The sequence below is a fragment of the Pelobates fuscus genome, chromosome 5 (assembly GCF_036172605.1).
Source record: "Pelobates fuscus isolate aPelFus1 chromosome 5, aPelFus1.pri, whole genome shotgun sequence".
In the NCBI taxonomy this organism is placed as follows: domain Eukaryota; kingdom Metazoa; phylum Chordata; class Amphibia; order Anura; family Pelobatidae; genus Pelobates; species Pelobates fuscus.
The window spans coordinates 74,438,998-74,453,770 of NC_086321.1; the positions used below are offsets into that span (position 1 = coordinate 74,438,998).

Sequence of the window (14,773 nt, forward strand, 5' to 3'; positions counted from 1 at the left end):
ATGCATTTCAGTCTGCGCTGTGCATTAATTTGACTTTACTGTATCCCAGTATTGTAAGGTTGTTTTTATAGATTAATGGCTGTATCCCCTATGTTTTGTTATATATTGCCTGTATCATAAGGGATAATTCTAGGATAAGTCCTGGTGAAGCTGTACATCTACTCAACTTTTTTATACATTTATCCTTTAAATTATCCTAAGGACAAGAAGTAACTTTTAAATAAGTATATTTGCTTTTTGTTACCACGATGACAAAATAATGGCTTCATTATTCCCTGTATGTATTAAACATCACTGGAACACCTACTCGTTATCCGTGCCTTTGCTTAACATAATATTTAGACAGCTGTGAATCATAAAATTTGGAAACAAAAAATTAAAAGCAGAGGTGTCCAGTCCCAACACGAAGCTGCATTGCCTTCTGGAAAATCTTGATCTAAATAACTAAAGTCCAAGCTTATCCAAACCTTAAACTTTTTCTCTTTATCTGTTTTGTTAATTTACTATACTTTTCATCATATTGGCATCTGGTCAAATGTTTAGTACACTTTTTCTGTTTGTTTTGTAGAAACAGCAACATTTTTTATTACAGGTCTAAACATGAGTCTAGTGACTGTCTTCCTGACAGACTCTGTTCTTCAATCAAATGCTTCGCATAGACGGCATCTGATTGGATGACTATGGCGTTTTGTCCATGCATGCGCATCTCATCCCAATGCTTCGCTGCAGCGTTGGTGAGCCAGTGTTGGACACGAGGTGAGTAAAACATAGCTAGCTTAACATTTTGTCAATCTTTCTTTTATTGAGACATACGAGATGGGGTACAAAATAAAGAGAGGGAAATGCAAGAACGTTTTACAGTATGGGGTTAGTACATCGTTAACGTGAGAAATTACATTTCCTGAATAGTGATGCCTCATTTTTTGTTGTTTTGTTATGTCGTGTAGCAAAAACATATTCAAGTCCAACAGTGTAGTAATACGTAACGAAAGTCAGGTAGTTCTGCGCTGTATACACCATTCAGTCTAGATAACAGGGTGTGCTATGAGATTTTATGCTATATGAACTGAGGAATAGCATTATTGTGCTTCTAGTGGGTCAGTGGGAGCAAAGTTAAACGTCAGGCATGCAATGTACTATATAAAAGGTGCGGTGGTAAGCAGTAACAGAGCGATACATCACGTGACATTTAAAATAGCACTTAATAGTAGTGTACAGGTTAGTATGGTTACGCACGTTATGGTACCTCATGACTAATGTAAACAATTATATAACACATGAGTCAGGTGTGAGGGGTAACGCCTGGACGGGCTTGCTTAAGCTCAGTTTAAATGGTAAGAAGCATGCTAGCCCAGGCACTCCCTCATTTGCTTTTATGGGTACCGTTCAGGTACATGTTAATTGTGTGCAGGAGTGTATTGTGGTATTAGATTAGCTCTGCAAGAGCAACAATGCTGCCCAAGCTATAAGATTAGTCATATGGCTAAGATTTGTCCCACAAAGTAAACTTAAAGTAAACAGCATGTGGCAAACCTAGCCACTTCTGAACTATATTCATTACAGGTTGTCCGTAGGCTGACTGCATATTATGTACCGTTAAATGTATATGTGTTGTATTATGGCCGTTCGCATGCTGGCAGCCGTACGCTGCCAGCACACAAAGCAGTAGTACGACGAAACACGGCTATCCTGGCCGTTCGCCGTACGAATGCGGGCTCCCCAGGTCGACCACACATTCACAGGTCGTGTGGTACCAATTAACCGATTGCAACAATGTTGCAATCGATAATTAAGGGTTCTCCTAGGTGGCCGCCGATCGGCTACCGACCATGCGGCGGTCGGCCATCTTGGATCCTTTGTCTATGCAGCGGTGTTCGGTCGTCGAGAGCCTGGAACTGAAAACGGCTACTCAATGATCCGAACACCGCTGGACTTCCAGAGCGCTCGGGAGTGCCGCGTTCGGTACATTATGTTCTCCATACTTATTCGGTACTTTTAAACTAACTTCAATGTTAAAATGTATTCTGTGCGGCGTTCGGTTAATTCAGCTGGGATTGGAGCGGTATTCTCACAAAGTATGCGCCTCGACCCCAGCTACCTACCGAACGTTCGGTTATTCCAAAGTACCGAATATGGTGTGAAATATGCATTTTAAAGTAAATTGTCAGTTTTGCTGCACGAGGGGATAATCCATTTAATCGTCCATTTTAGTGGGAGTACCCTTCTCGTGCAGCAATACCTGCTGGGAAAGTCACATTGCATGATGGGAGCAATCCCCTGGATTTACTGTATGGAAACCCCTTGCATGGGGAACTGTATAAATATGCCAGCTGTGAATAAAGCCAGTCAGTTGACTCCCAAACTGTGTTTCGTCCGGTTATTGGGAGGATGGGGAATATTGCCGTGCTTTCTGTCTTGACTGTGGATTTCCTGAAGATACCAACGGATATCGTGGACTATTATACTGCGTTCCGTTACAATTGGTGGCAAGCGACGGGATCCGAACCTTACAGCCGAAAAACAGCGTTCGTGTAAACTGGAACTACCGAACAAGGAAAGCAAGGGCAATTCGTATGGAGATTGATTATACCATACTGAAACGACAGACTTTAAAAGAGCTACTGGAAGCCAGGGGTAAGATAGCCAGCAACAAATCTAAGGCTGTGCTGATCGCTGAACTGATGGAGGGAGACAGAGCCCGCAGCGCTACACCTCCACCAGCCATGGAAGAGACCCCATTCCAGAAAGAGCTACGAACCAGGTTGGCGTTTCTACCGCAACCAGTACCTTTGGAAATATTGACTGTGCTGGTATCGGATGTACATGATTATGTGATGACGACCCGCACACCGGAGACACCGCCTAGGGCAGAGTCTGTTACTGCCTCCACCTACGGACAGGTAAAGCCCAAAGTTCCACATCACGCATTTAAAGCGTTTTGTGAAGAAAAGGACGAAATTGATGGGTATTTGCAGGATTTTGAGCGGCTGTGCGATTTGCACGATTTGGAACCCGCAGTATGGGTGCCGCTGCTGGCAGGCAAATTATCGGGTAGGGCAGCTGAAGCCTACCGTGCTGTGCCTCGAGAGGACAGCAAAGATTACCCTAAAGTAAAGAGGGCGATCTTGGAGAGGTATGCTATTACCCCAGAGGCATACCGGCGCAAGTTCAGGGGCTTGCGCAAACCTGAGAAAGATTCTCACGCAGAGTGGGCGCACAAGCTGGATCAAGCATCGCAAGGATGGATACAGGCCAGCAACGCTACTAATATGGAAGAGTTGCGACAGTTAATGCTGCTGGAACAGTTCTTCAATGGTTTGTCCCCAGAGGCACAAGAATGGGTGAGAGACCGTAAACCACTCACCCTAACCGAAGCCGCTAGATTGGCGGATCAGCACTTTGATGCCAGGAGGCATCACGGATCCCAGAATAAGACTCTCCCTCGGATTACCGGGCCAACCAATACTTTTACTCCTACCGGCCAGCACTGAATACTCCACCACCCCCCTCCCGATACAACGGCCGGGCTAACATTCAGTGTCACACCTGCAAGCAGTGGGGACACATTTCTCGGGAGTGCACCCAAAACCGGAGACGACAAGCGTGGAACCAGGTGCGACAAAATTTAGCACCAAGGGCTGCTGCACACCACTACCAGGTAGCACCCGCCACCCAGGAATTACTGAGCACTCAAATCGAGGAGCCTCTAGGGGTGCTCCACGAAGTAATGTTGGTCCGAGCCACCGACAACCGGCAACATCACCGGCAGCTAGTAACCCTGGAGGGGAAGGAGGTACAAGGGCTCTGGGATTCGGGAGCCACTCTGACTTTGGTTGCACCACATCTGGTACCAGGCGCAACCCACACTGGCGGCTCAGTGGCAGTACGGGTGGCCGGGGGAGCAGTATACCGGCTACCCACCGCCAAAGTGCATTTGGATTGGGGTGTGGGAGAGGGCACTGTGGAAGTGGGGCTTATGCAGAATTTACCTGCAGATGTTGTGCTAGGGAATGACTTGGGCCAGATGACTTCCGCTTTTATTCCCCAGGCTCCATACCAAGAGGCCCACCCCGTAACCACCCGGCAGCAGGCTCGCACCACGGCTACACCGATACACTCTGAGGCTCAGGTAAGAGACCATGACCACCAACCGACCCCCATGTCTTGGGATACCCCGACTACCTTTGCGACCGAAGTCCAGACAGACCCTACCCTCCAAATATATAGGGACCGGGCACAAGCGGACCAAGCAGGGCTAGAGGGGGAGCGGTACACATGGGAGAAAGAGCTATTATACCGGGTCACGGCTAAGGATGTGGGGGGATCGGTCACCCTGACTAACAAACAGCTAGTGGTACCGCAGAAGTATAGACAGGAGCTGCTTAGAATCGCTCATGATATCCCCTTGTCCGGACACCTAGGGATGACCCGTACCCGATACCGATTAACGCATGCCTTTTTATGGCCCGGGATCTCTCAGGATGTGCGCCAGTACTGCACCTCCTGTGACGTCTGCCAGCGAGTAGGTAAGCGAGGGGATCGCCACAAGGCCAAGCTATGTCCCCTACCCATTATCGCAGAACCCTTCAGCAGGGTAGCGGTGGATATCGTAGGGCCCCTGCCAAAACCCAGTCCCTCTGGCAAAAGGTACATTTTAACTGTGGTGGACTACGCCACCAGGTATCCCGAAGCTGTGGCCCTCACTAATATCCATGCAGAGACCGTAGCTGAAGCTCTAATTAAAGTGTTTTCCCGGGTAGGGTTTCCCCAAGAGATAATCTCAGACCGAGGGACCCAATTTACGGCCGAAGTTACTCAACATATGTGGAAGGTGTGTGGCATTAAGCCAATAGTTAATTCCGCCTACCACCCCCAGTCCAATGGACTATGTGAGAGGTTCAACGGAACGCTGAAGCAGATGCTTCGGACGTTCGGAGAGACCCACAAAGACTGGGAGAGGTTCCTACCTCACCTACTCTTTGCGTATAGAGAGGTCCCCCAGGAGTCGACCGGATTCTCACCGTTTGAGTTACTATTTGGGAGGAGGGTGCGGGGACCCTTAAACTTGATTAGGGAACACTGGGAGGGAGAGAGTACTGCTAACGAAACCCCTATCGTATCATACGTACTGGAGTTCAGGGACCGTCTGGAGGCGCTCACTCAGGCTGTGCACACCAACCTCCAGGCGGCCCAGAAGCGCCAGCGACGCTGGTACGATAGGGGAGCCCGAGACCGCAGCTTTCAGGTGGGACAGAAGGTTTTAATTTTAAAACCTGTCCGCACAGATAAGCTGCAGGCCGTCTGGCAAGGCCCATACCAGGTAGTGGAGCAGCGATGCGACACTACTTATGTGATTGGCCCCTGCTCAGGGGTAGGGAAGAGACGCATGCTCCACGTGAACATGCTCAAACCCTACCATGAGAGGACTGAAGATGTGACGGCAATCTGTGCCTCCTCCTTAGAGGATCAGGAGAACCTACCCTTACCTGACCTACTAGAACCAGAGGAGCCGATAGATCCCTCCCGGGGAGTTCAGCTGGGGGAGCGGCTAAGCCCCCAGGAGCGTGCCCAGGTACAAGCGCTGATTGTAGCCAAAGGGGCTACCTTCTCCAATTTACCTGGGTACACTCCGCTAGCCACCCACCGAGTGGAAACCCCGGGACAGCTACCTATGCGGCAGGCTCCATATAGGGTTCCGGAATCGGTCCGTACCCATATGAAAGCCGAACTAGATGAGATGTTACAGCTAGGGGTTATCGAACCCTCAGATAGCCCCTGGGCATCGCCGGTAGTCCTGGTACCTAAAAAGGATGGCACCACCCGATTCTGCGTCGACTACCGGAGGCTAAATGACAAAACGGTGTCTGATGCCTACCCGATGCCCCGGATAGACGAGCTGTTAGATAAGATGGCACGGGGCCAGTATCTCACTACCATTGACTTGTGTAAGGGATACTGGCAAATTCCCCTAGCCGATGATGCCATCCCCAAGTCGGCGTTTGTCACTCCGTTTGGCCTGTACCAGTTCAAGGTCATGCCTTTCGGAATGAAAAACGCTCCGGCTACCTTTCAGCGGATGGTAGATCGGCTACTGGATGGTTTTCAGGAATATGCCTGTGCCTATCTAGATGACATAGCCATCTTTAGCTTGACCTGGGAAGACCACCTACACCATATAGGGGCGATTCTAGATCGTATTGGGGAGGCTGGGTTAACGTTAAAGCCTAGCAAGTGTCACATAGGTATGGCCGAGGTGCAGTATCTGGGACACCGAGTAGGGTGTGGGCAGCAGAGACCCGAACCGGCCAAGATTGAGGCCGTAGCAAAGTGGCCTACCCCCAGGACTAAGACTCAAGTGCTGGCGTTCCTAGGGACGGCCGGCTATTACAGAAAGTTTGTTCCCGACTATAGCACCCTGGCCAAACCCCTAACGGACCTGACTAAAAAGAACCTTCCCCGACAGGTTGTCTGGGCCCCAGAGTGTGAACAGGCATTCCAACAACTCAAGACAGCTCTAACTAATGCTCCTGTGTTAACTGCTCCTGATCCAACTAAAAGATTTCTTGTTCACACAGACGCTTCAATGTTTGGATTGGGGGCAGTACTGAGCCAAGTGGGAGCAGATGGCGGAGAACATCCCGTAGCTTACTTAAGCCGCAAGTTACTGCCTCGTGAAGTGAGCTACGCCGCCATTGAGAAAGAATGCCTGGCCGTGGTGTGGGCCCTTAAAAAGTTACAGCCATATTTGTACGGACAACCTTTTTCCTTACTCACAGATCACAACCCGTTGGTGTGGCTAAACCGTGTATCTGGAGACAATGCTAGGCTGCTGCGCTGGAGTTTGGCGCTGCAGCCCTTTGACTTTACCATCCATTACCGGCCAGGAAAACAAAACGGTAACGCTGACGGGTTATCCAGACAGACTGAACTCGAGAAGTGATCTGTGAGTACTCTCCCGGACATCCCCAAGCCGATCCGTTGGGATCAGACTGTGTATGCTGGCTTGGTTCTGGGGGAGCATTGTGGCAAACCTAGCCACTTCTGAACTATATTCATTACAGGTTGTCCGTAGGCTGACTGCATATTATGTACCGTTAAATGTATATGTGTTGTATTATGGCCGTTCGCATGCTGGCAGCCGTACGCTACCAGCACACAAAGCAGTAGTACGACGAAACACGGCTATCCTGGCCGTTCGCCGTACGAATGCGGGCTCCCCAGGTCGACCACACATTCACAGGTCGTGTGGTACCAATTAACCGATTGCAACAATGTTGCAATCGATAATTAAGGGTTCTCCTAGGTGGCCGCCGATCGGCTACCGACCATGCGGCGGTCGGCCATCTTGGATCCTTTGTCTCTGCAGCGGTGTTCGGTCGTCAAGAGCCTGGAACTGAAAACGCTACTCAATGATCCGAACACCGCTGGACTTCCAGAGTGCTCGGGAGTGCCGCGTTCGGTACATTATGTTCTCCATACTTATTCGGTACTTTTAAACTAACTTCAATGTTTAAATGTATTCTGTGCGGCGTTCGGTTAATTCAGCTGGGATCGGAGCGGTATTCTCACAAAGTATGCGCCTCGACCCCAGCTACCTACCGAACGTTCGGTTATTCCAAAGTACCGAATATGGTGTGAAATATGCATTTTAAAGTAAATTGTCAGTTTTGCTGCACGAGGGGATAATCCATTTAATCGTCCATTTTAGTGGGAGTACCCTTCTCGTGCAGCAATACCTGCTGGGAAAGTCACATTGCATGATGGGAGCAATCCCCTGGATTTACTGTATGGAAACCCCTTGCATGGGGAACTGTATAAATATGCCAGCTGTGAATAAAGCCAGTCAGTTGACTCCCAAACTGTGTTTCGTCCGGTTATTGGGAGGATGGGGAATATTGCCGTGCTTTCTGTCTTGACTGTGGATTTCCTGAAGATACCAACGGATATCGTGGACTAATATACTGCGTTCCGTTACACAGCACATCTATGTGGTGCGACATACCAGGAGAAAACAGTGCAATTATAACGTAGGCTGCGTTAAAGGCAATAATTATAAACATAGCGTTTCATCGTTTGTAAGTATGATATAGAGAAATAAAAAAAAAGAAAGTGAGAGAAGAGAGTTAGAAATCTCTGCATGTTTGCAAATCAGTCCCGTTCAGCCCATGCCGGTTCGCGGCAGGTTGTCATCAGGGATGGAAAGGCAAAGGGTGTCGGAGTGACAATTGCGGGGCGAGGACCCCCTCCAGCCACAGGCCCTTATAGAGGGTGGCATCGTCTGACCACTGACTCGAGGGCTCTGTGAGTTCGAGGCATTCCCATATCGGGTGCAGTTGGAGCCGGTTTTCCATCGCCGCCTGCGGCGGGCATTCCTCCTGCAAGGGTGGTCGATGCAGTGGAGGCAGTCTCCTCGCGGCCCTCAGCCTGGGTGGGCTGCGTGCTTAGCTTGGGGATAGTCGCTGTACCCGGAGTGGGGCACCTCTTCCCCCCAACCCCAGCTCCAGTCTTGCGGTCTGGCTGCCCTTGTGGTGGTATCTTTTTCCGCTCCCCGTGGGCACAGTCTAGCTTGCATTTATCTGGCAGGGAGTGGAGGTTCGCTTGAGGTGCTTGCAGTCGTTTTCCTAGCCTGTGCCAGAATCGGACAAAAGCAGCATCTATTCGCCGCTGGATGTTGCTGTGATCCTCCATCTCAGGTAGGCATTTTGGCTCACTTGGTGTGCGTGTCGCCGCCATTTTGGGTGCGCCATGTGCTCGGCTGCCCTGGCGTTGCGGTTCGTCGAGTTGTATGGTTGTCCCATTACTGCCACTCCAGTCGCTTGATGTGGACCGAGATGACCCCCATTGGTCCAGAGGGGGGGGGTAGGAGGTGACAATCTCGAGGGATCCATGTCCAGGTCAGTCAGCATGGGGAGCGGCCGTCTCCCCGCTGCTCGATCTCCGGTAGGCCTCAGTGCAGATTGTCGTGTTCCCAGGGGGTTATAGGTTAAATTTGGTATCGGGTGATACCCCCGGGTGTCCCCTTCATGGTAGCTCCTCTCCAGTGTGCGATTGCGCTGATTTGTTGCGGGATTACCCCCGAAAAGTGCAGAGTGAAGCTGGAGCTGAGGTTCAGCACAACCACTCTGCCTGGATGCTAGGCTCCGCCCCGCTAGCTTAACATTTTGAACATCAAAGGTGAACTTCAAGCCTCAAAATTTTTATTTTTCAGGACTATAGGTACCCTATCTTACTGCCCAGTTATTTTGAGATCTGTGCACACAGTGACACCGACATTTTTATATCAGCATCCTAGTTCAGTGTATGAGATGCTGATAAGAAGACCTTTTTCTGCACATTTATTGATAATGGACAGAAACGTGTTCTAAATGCAATCCAACATTGACTGCTGACTGCTAGATAAACTAAGAACTAAAGACTATATTTCCTTTCTGGAACGCGGCATTGTATTACAACAAATAAATTATTACATTTGCAGCAGTTCCACTGCAAATACAGCTTTCATATAAAGTAAAAAGTGCAGAAAATAATATAACAACAACAAATGAAATGAATTTTAACCTGGATGAGAGATTTGTTATCTCAATGGGATGGAAAACAAAACAACACATTTTTTAAGAATGATAAGAATACTGATACACAATGAAGTTGAAATTGTGAATTAATTAGTTATATTCTAGTATACAAATCCCCAAAACACTAGCTTGTCTATCTTGTATACCATCCTCACATTGTGAAAACAAAAAGCTGCAGGGCCGCAGGCTAGCCTGAAGGTTGGCTATGCATCATGGGAAAAAACATAATAGATTAAATGACAAAGATTACCTGAATGGCCTCTAAGTATCTTGGGGAAAAAACAGCTACAAGTGCCAAAGTCTAACCATCATATAATTTATAACCACAGCATAGCAAATCATTTCTAATATTAAACAGAGATACTCACGCCAGTCTTTTCATCAATGATTTTTATACCAGAAAGTGAAATGTTGACCCAAATTCTTTGTTTATGCTGTCCCTGAGAACGGGCTGCCACAGCCATTCCCTACAAGCAAGGTGGTCAAAATAATTATTTTAGTTATCAGCAGAATAAAGACACTACATTAAATAAAAAGTGATTTGTTGTTTATCTAAGAAAGTGTTTATTTCAATCCCTGGCAGGCCAGAACAAAATAATTCCCACATTCCATCTTCTCCCAACAAATACAAGTACATCTTTAGCATAAAGTTCTATTCACTGTAAACTGAGCAATTAGTAGAAAACCAATGCCTTTATTTGTCCTTTTATCTAAAAAGGGTTACTTCAAACACCATGACTACTTCAGCGATTTAAAGTGGTCATGGTGCTTGGAGTCTGTATGTGCCTCTTTAGGATAGCACCTTCTTGCAGTTTGAAATGCTGCACAGTTAAAGCCTTTTACTGGCAGATGTGTAACTCCAACTCTGGAAGCGTCATTTGTCAGCCTGTAAAGATAGTTCCGGGCTGGCTGATGTTGAATCTGTGCATATTTGGTGTCTGTCATTGAATGCTGGTGACAGACAACTAATAGTGACAAGCCCACGGTCCTCTCAGCTTGTCCGACCTGACATCCCCCTCTCCCCCCGCAGTCACAGGAGATTACATCACAGGAGGAAAACTGGGCTGCCGGAAGACCTTGGCTTCATACCAAATCTAAGTTTTGCTTCATTTACTTTATTATTATTGTTTCTTTTTGGTGGTGATGGAGGGGGGACCATGCCAGAAAGTAATACTCTAACCAAAAACAATGTTTGCTTTTTCTAAACACAGTTTTTTTGGTTGGAGTAACCTTTACGGCTACCATTACAAAGTCAAACATCACCAAATGGACCTGCTGATGGAACTTCAGAAGCATTTGCATTTAAGCTTTCTAATAGACAAAATAATCTTCATCATAATTCCTGGTAAATATAAAAATCAAGTAAACAAATGGAAATAGTATGCAGCTACACAATCAAGATAGTTGGTGGTAAAAACCTATGGATAAAAGATTTTATTTCCAATGAGTTAGTTGAATTGTTCTCAGAAAATTACAAATGTTTCCCTTGAAGAGTAGCAGTACATCTTTCTTACTTAACAACTTACCTTTAGTTTCATCATGGAGTCCTGGCTCATTTTGTCTCCTCTTGCTTCGGGAACATCATCGATTCCAATCAGTTTGGCTTTATATCGTACTCCATCTCCCTTAAATCTAGCCAAAAGAAATTCATCTGTTTTTTCTGGACCAGCTGGAACGGAGAACAACAAATGTTAAAGATACTGACAAAGTGGTCAACTGAGCCCAAACAAGCTCTTTCCATCCACGAGGACAAAGTATGCCAAATAAAAGTGAGTTGTTTGCTTTTATACTCTGATCTCGTTAACCATTTGAGCAATTAGATACGTATAACACAGGACAGCTCTGAACCGAAGAGGACTGGTAACACATGGCAAGTACAAACAAATTTATATACAGAAAAGGTGCACACCAATATATAAGCAATAATCAAAACACTTTATAATCAACATAAGCAACAAATAAAGTCTCAATATAAGCCTTACATTAAGCATCATGCTGTCCCTTTAGAAGGGCAGTATTTTAGGGGCTGAAACGTTGGAGGTTTTGTGTTGCACGTGTCAAGCCATTTTGAGGCTTAATGTAACTGATATATTGAGACTTTAGTTTGTTGATTACAGCCTCTATTACAGTTAGTGGTTGATGCGTTATTTGTCTGTTGAATTGTAATACTTGATTGTAAAACTAAGTGTTTTGATTATTGCTTATATATTGGTGTGCATTCTTCTGTATATATTAGGGCTTTTGGGCATTATATGGATGCTTAGGATAGCACCTTCTTGCAGTTTATCTGTACAACCTTTACCAATCCTTGTTTTACTATAAGTACACACAAATTGTCATTTTTGTACAAACAAAACTCACAAGTTCTCATTGTGGATGGCCCAACTCATGTGGAACATGCAATAAATATAGATTTGACACGTGGAGGTTGCTGGAGATGAGCCACCATATATCCCTGCAGTAACCTCTATAGTATGAAAGAACATTCACAGAGATCTGCACGTCTTAGAGACATAAACACAGTTTTCCACTGCCTTCAATGTAACCAATGACGTGTGTTATTAATGTTATGATCACAGTCTGATCTCACTCTGTGGTCACAGGCAAACACTTCCAGGGACATCCTACATTCTCACTATTGTCTGGCAGCCTGGACAGCCTCAGATACCATAGTCCACTGGGACATATCCCAGTGGTCCAGTCCAAACTTAGAGAAAAGTGAGAGCACAGGCCACAAACCCACACAGTTCAAGCAAAGTCACTGTACAATTCGTGCCTACTGCCTTATCCAGGTATAAGTGTACAACCAGACATCACAGTGCACCTACTGTTATTTGATATTTCATTGGTTTGAGGCTGCAGCTCACCACCATGCCAGCCTTTCGATGCTAGTGGCTGGCAAAGATGGATGTCACAAAAGAAAACTTAAAGACCTCATAAAAAATCATGACATTTAGAACTTCACTTCAATGTTGAATAATCTTGATACGTTCATTGGATGAGTGTATCATGCATGAAGCTGTGTTCTGTTCAGCAATGATCTGAGTTTATATTTGGCAGTGTTTCATTCAACAGTTATCAGCTCAGTAGAGAAATTATCTATTAAAAACAGTGATATTTACTTTTAAATTAATATGTTCGGGCACATTAATTTGAAAAGTTGCAGAATATTAACCTACGAACCAAGCTTGAAGTACATGGGTAGACATGAGGTCAAGTGCTTTTATGTTATGAGTGCTCCTCGTTCAGCTCCAAGTTACATACAAAAAACACAATTGTTATTTTTGGATAATTAAAGAAAAGTTTTGTTTCTTATTTAAAAGCACGCATTTCTATATATTTTCTTTTGAAATTAATCCTAGACTACTAGGAGTGGGCCCTCCAGACCGCGCCAGACTCAACAGCACTCCCTGCTGCCTCAGCCATACATTGAGAGGAACAAAAATAGAAGAAAGGTCCAGGCACTCCAAGGTACAAATCAGGCAATTGTATTTAACCCACTTGACAAAATGTTGTGATGGAGTGTGTTGCACCCAGCTACATACTACTTAAAGGGACAGAGTGCAGTTCCACACCCTACCATAAATACATTGAGAGGAAGGCAGAACCACATATAGAAAGACTTCATTGCAGCCCACGCAGAGCTCTTTAAGATTCAGCCGCAAGACTCACTCCTGAGGTATTGAGGGAGGAGGAGGAGCCAGACTTTGAGTAAGGAAAAATGGAAAATGAGAAGCATGCTGTGTAGGGGGCTAACTGGCTGGCTGTCACCACAGGTGAGTGGAATGGTGAGGTGAGTGGTGACAGCCAGCCCACTGCCAAGTGATTTTAAGAACTGTTATTTATTATATTATCCCCAGCTAACACAATTGACTCCCTGCAGAGGCACATCACACAGAATGTCCACCAGAACCCCCTTTCCCTGAAAAGTACCCTCAAACAAAATCTATCCCTGGAAAGCTCATCAACGAGCACCCTCACTGTCCAAATAGCACACTGAATGGAAAATCCATGTGCGACAGCGTATTAAAATTTTACCGGCTTCTCTCTGATCCGGTGAGGAGTTCCAAAGTTTCAACAGTTTAGTCCCGTCTCAGAAAAGGCATTCCTGGACCTCTTGAGAAGGGAATGTTCTTAAGCCCCAGGTATCCTCTGATGCCTTGTCTCTCCAACCTCCCCTCCAAATAACACTCTATTTGAAGGTCAGGAGATCCAGTGATATCCACTTAAAACTTTACCGGACCTCAGTGCAGCCCTGATCTGAGGAACAGGTCCAGAGTGTTTCAGGGTATCTCGATGTGTAAAAGGAGTCCAGGCGATCTCCAGAGGTCCTCAAGTCTGGCTGGGAAGTACAGTAAGCATCATGGGTCCCCTAACCCCTCACGTTTTAAAGACTCTTGGGACCAGGCCCATAGCCTGTCAGAAAGCTGGCCTTCAAGACTCTCCAAACGTCTGTGGTACTGGAACTTCCTTTACACCAACACTAAACACAAACACAGCCCTGCATTTAAATTCCAACACTACACACAAACACAGCCCTGCATTCAAGCATTCAAACACTAATACTACATACATTTAAACACACAAACATTGCTCACAAATACTACCCTGCAACACTGGGCAAATGGTATATTCCCAGCTGGCAAAGCATTATCGGAGTAGTACGACAGTTAAGGGTTTTCCTTTTGGCCACCTTTGCTCTAGATGGGGGGCACAAAAATAATTTTTGCATCAGGGCCCTTTCTACATTAGAACAAATGATAAATTAGCTGTCACAGTGGTCACCTTGCCTTTGCAGATATTTGTGAACAACATTATTTATTTTGACACAGCCGATACTAATTACTGAACCAACATAGAGGCATTTTGTAAAAATGTTTGAGGGAAAAAAAGCAAATACACAATTTACCTGTAACAGAATACTGTAATGATACTGAGTTTGGCAACAAATCCTGACAAGCAACACGCAGACTGTAAATCTGACCTCTCCAAAAACAACACTTGCTATCAAATTCTGTGGTCTCAGTGGTTAGTTAATTCAGCACCGTACATGCAGGCCAGATGTTTGTGTGTTTTTTTTATTTTTTAAAAAGCATTCATTTGATTAACACCTTCAATGCCATTGTGGCCTGTCTCCACTATACAGTATATTTTCTTAAAAGGACAGAAACCAGAGCAAATAAAAATAATCTTTGTATAAA

General features: G+C 45.9%; 1 protein-coding gene across 3 annotated transcripts in view; it reads right to left on the minus strand.

Annotated features, from left to right (window-relative positions):
* DAB2 (DAB adaptor protein 2) overlaps positions 1-14,773 on the minus strand; it is a 162,996-nt gene that overhangs the window by 51,802 nt on the left and 96,421 nt on the right. For all 3 annotated transcript variants that reach the window (XM_063453999.1, XM_063453998.1, XM_063453997.1), the window contains exons 3-4: positions 11,099-11,241; positions 9,941-10,039 (exon numbers count right to left, since the gene is read on the minus strand). In XM_063453999.1, the coding sequence (XP_063310069.1) occupies positions 9,941-10,039; positions 11,099-11,241 (242 nt within the window). The remainder of the gene's footprint in view (positions 1-9,940; positions 10,040-11,098; positions 11,242-14,773) is intronic.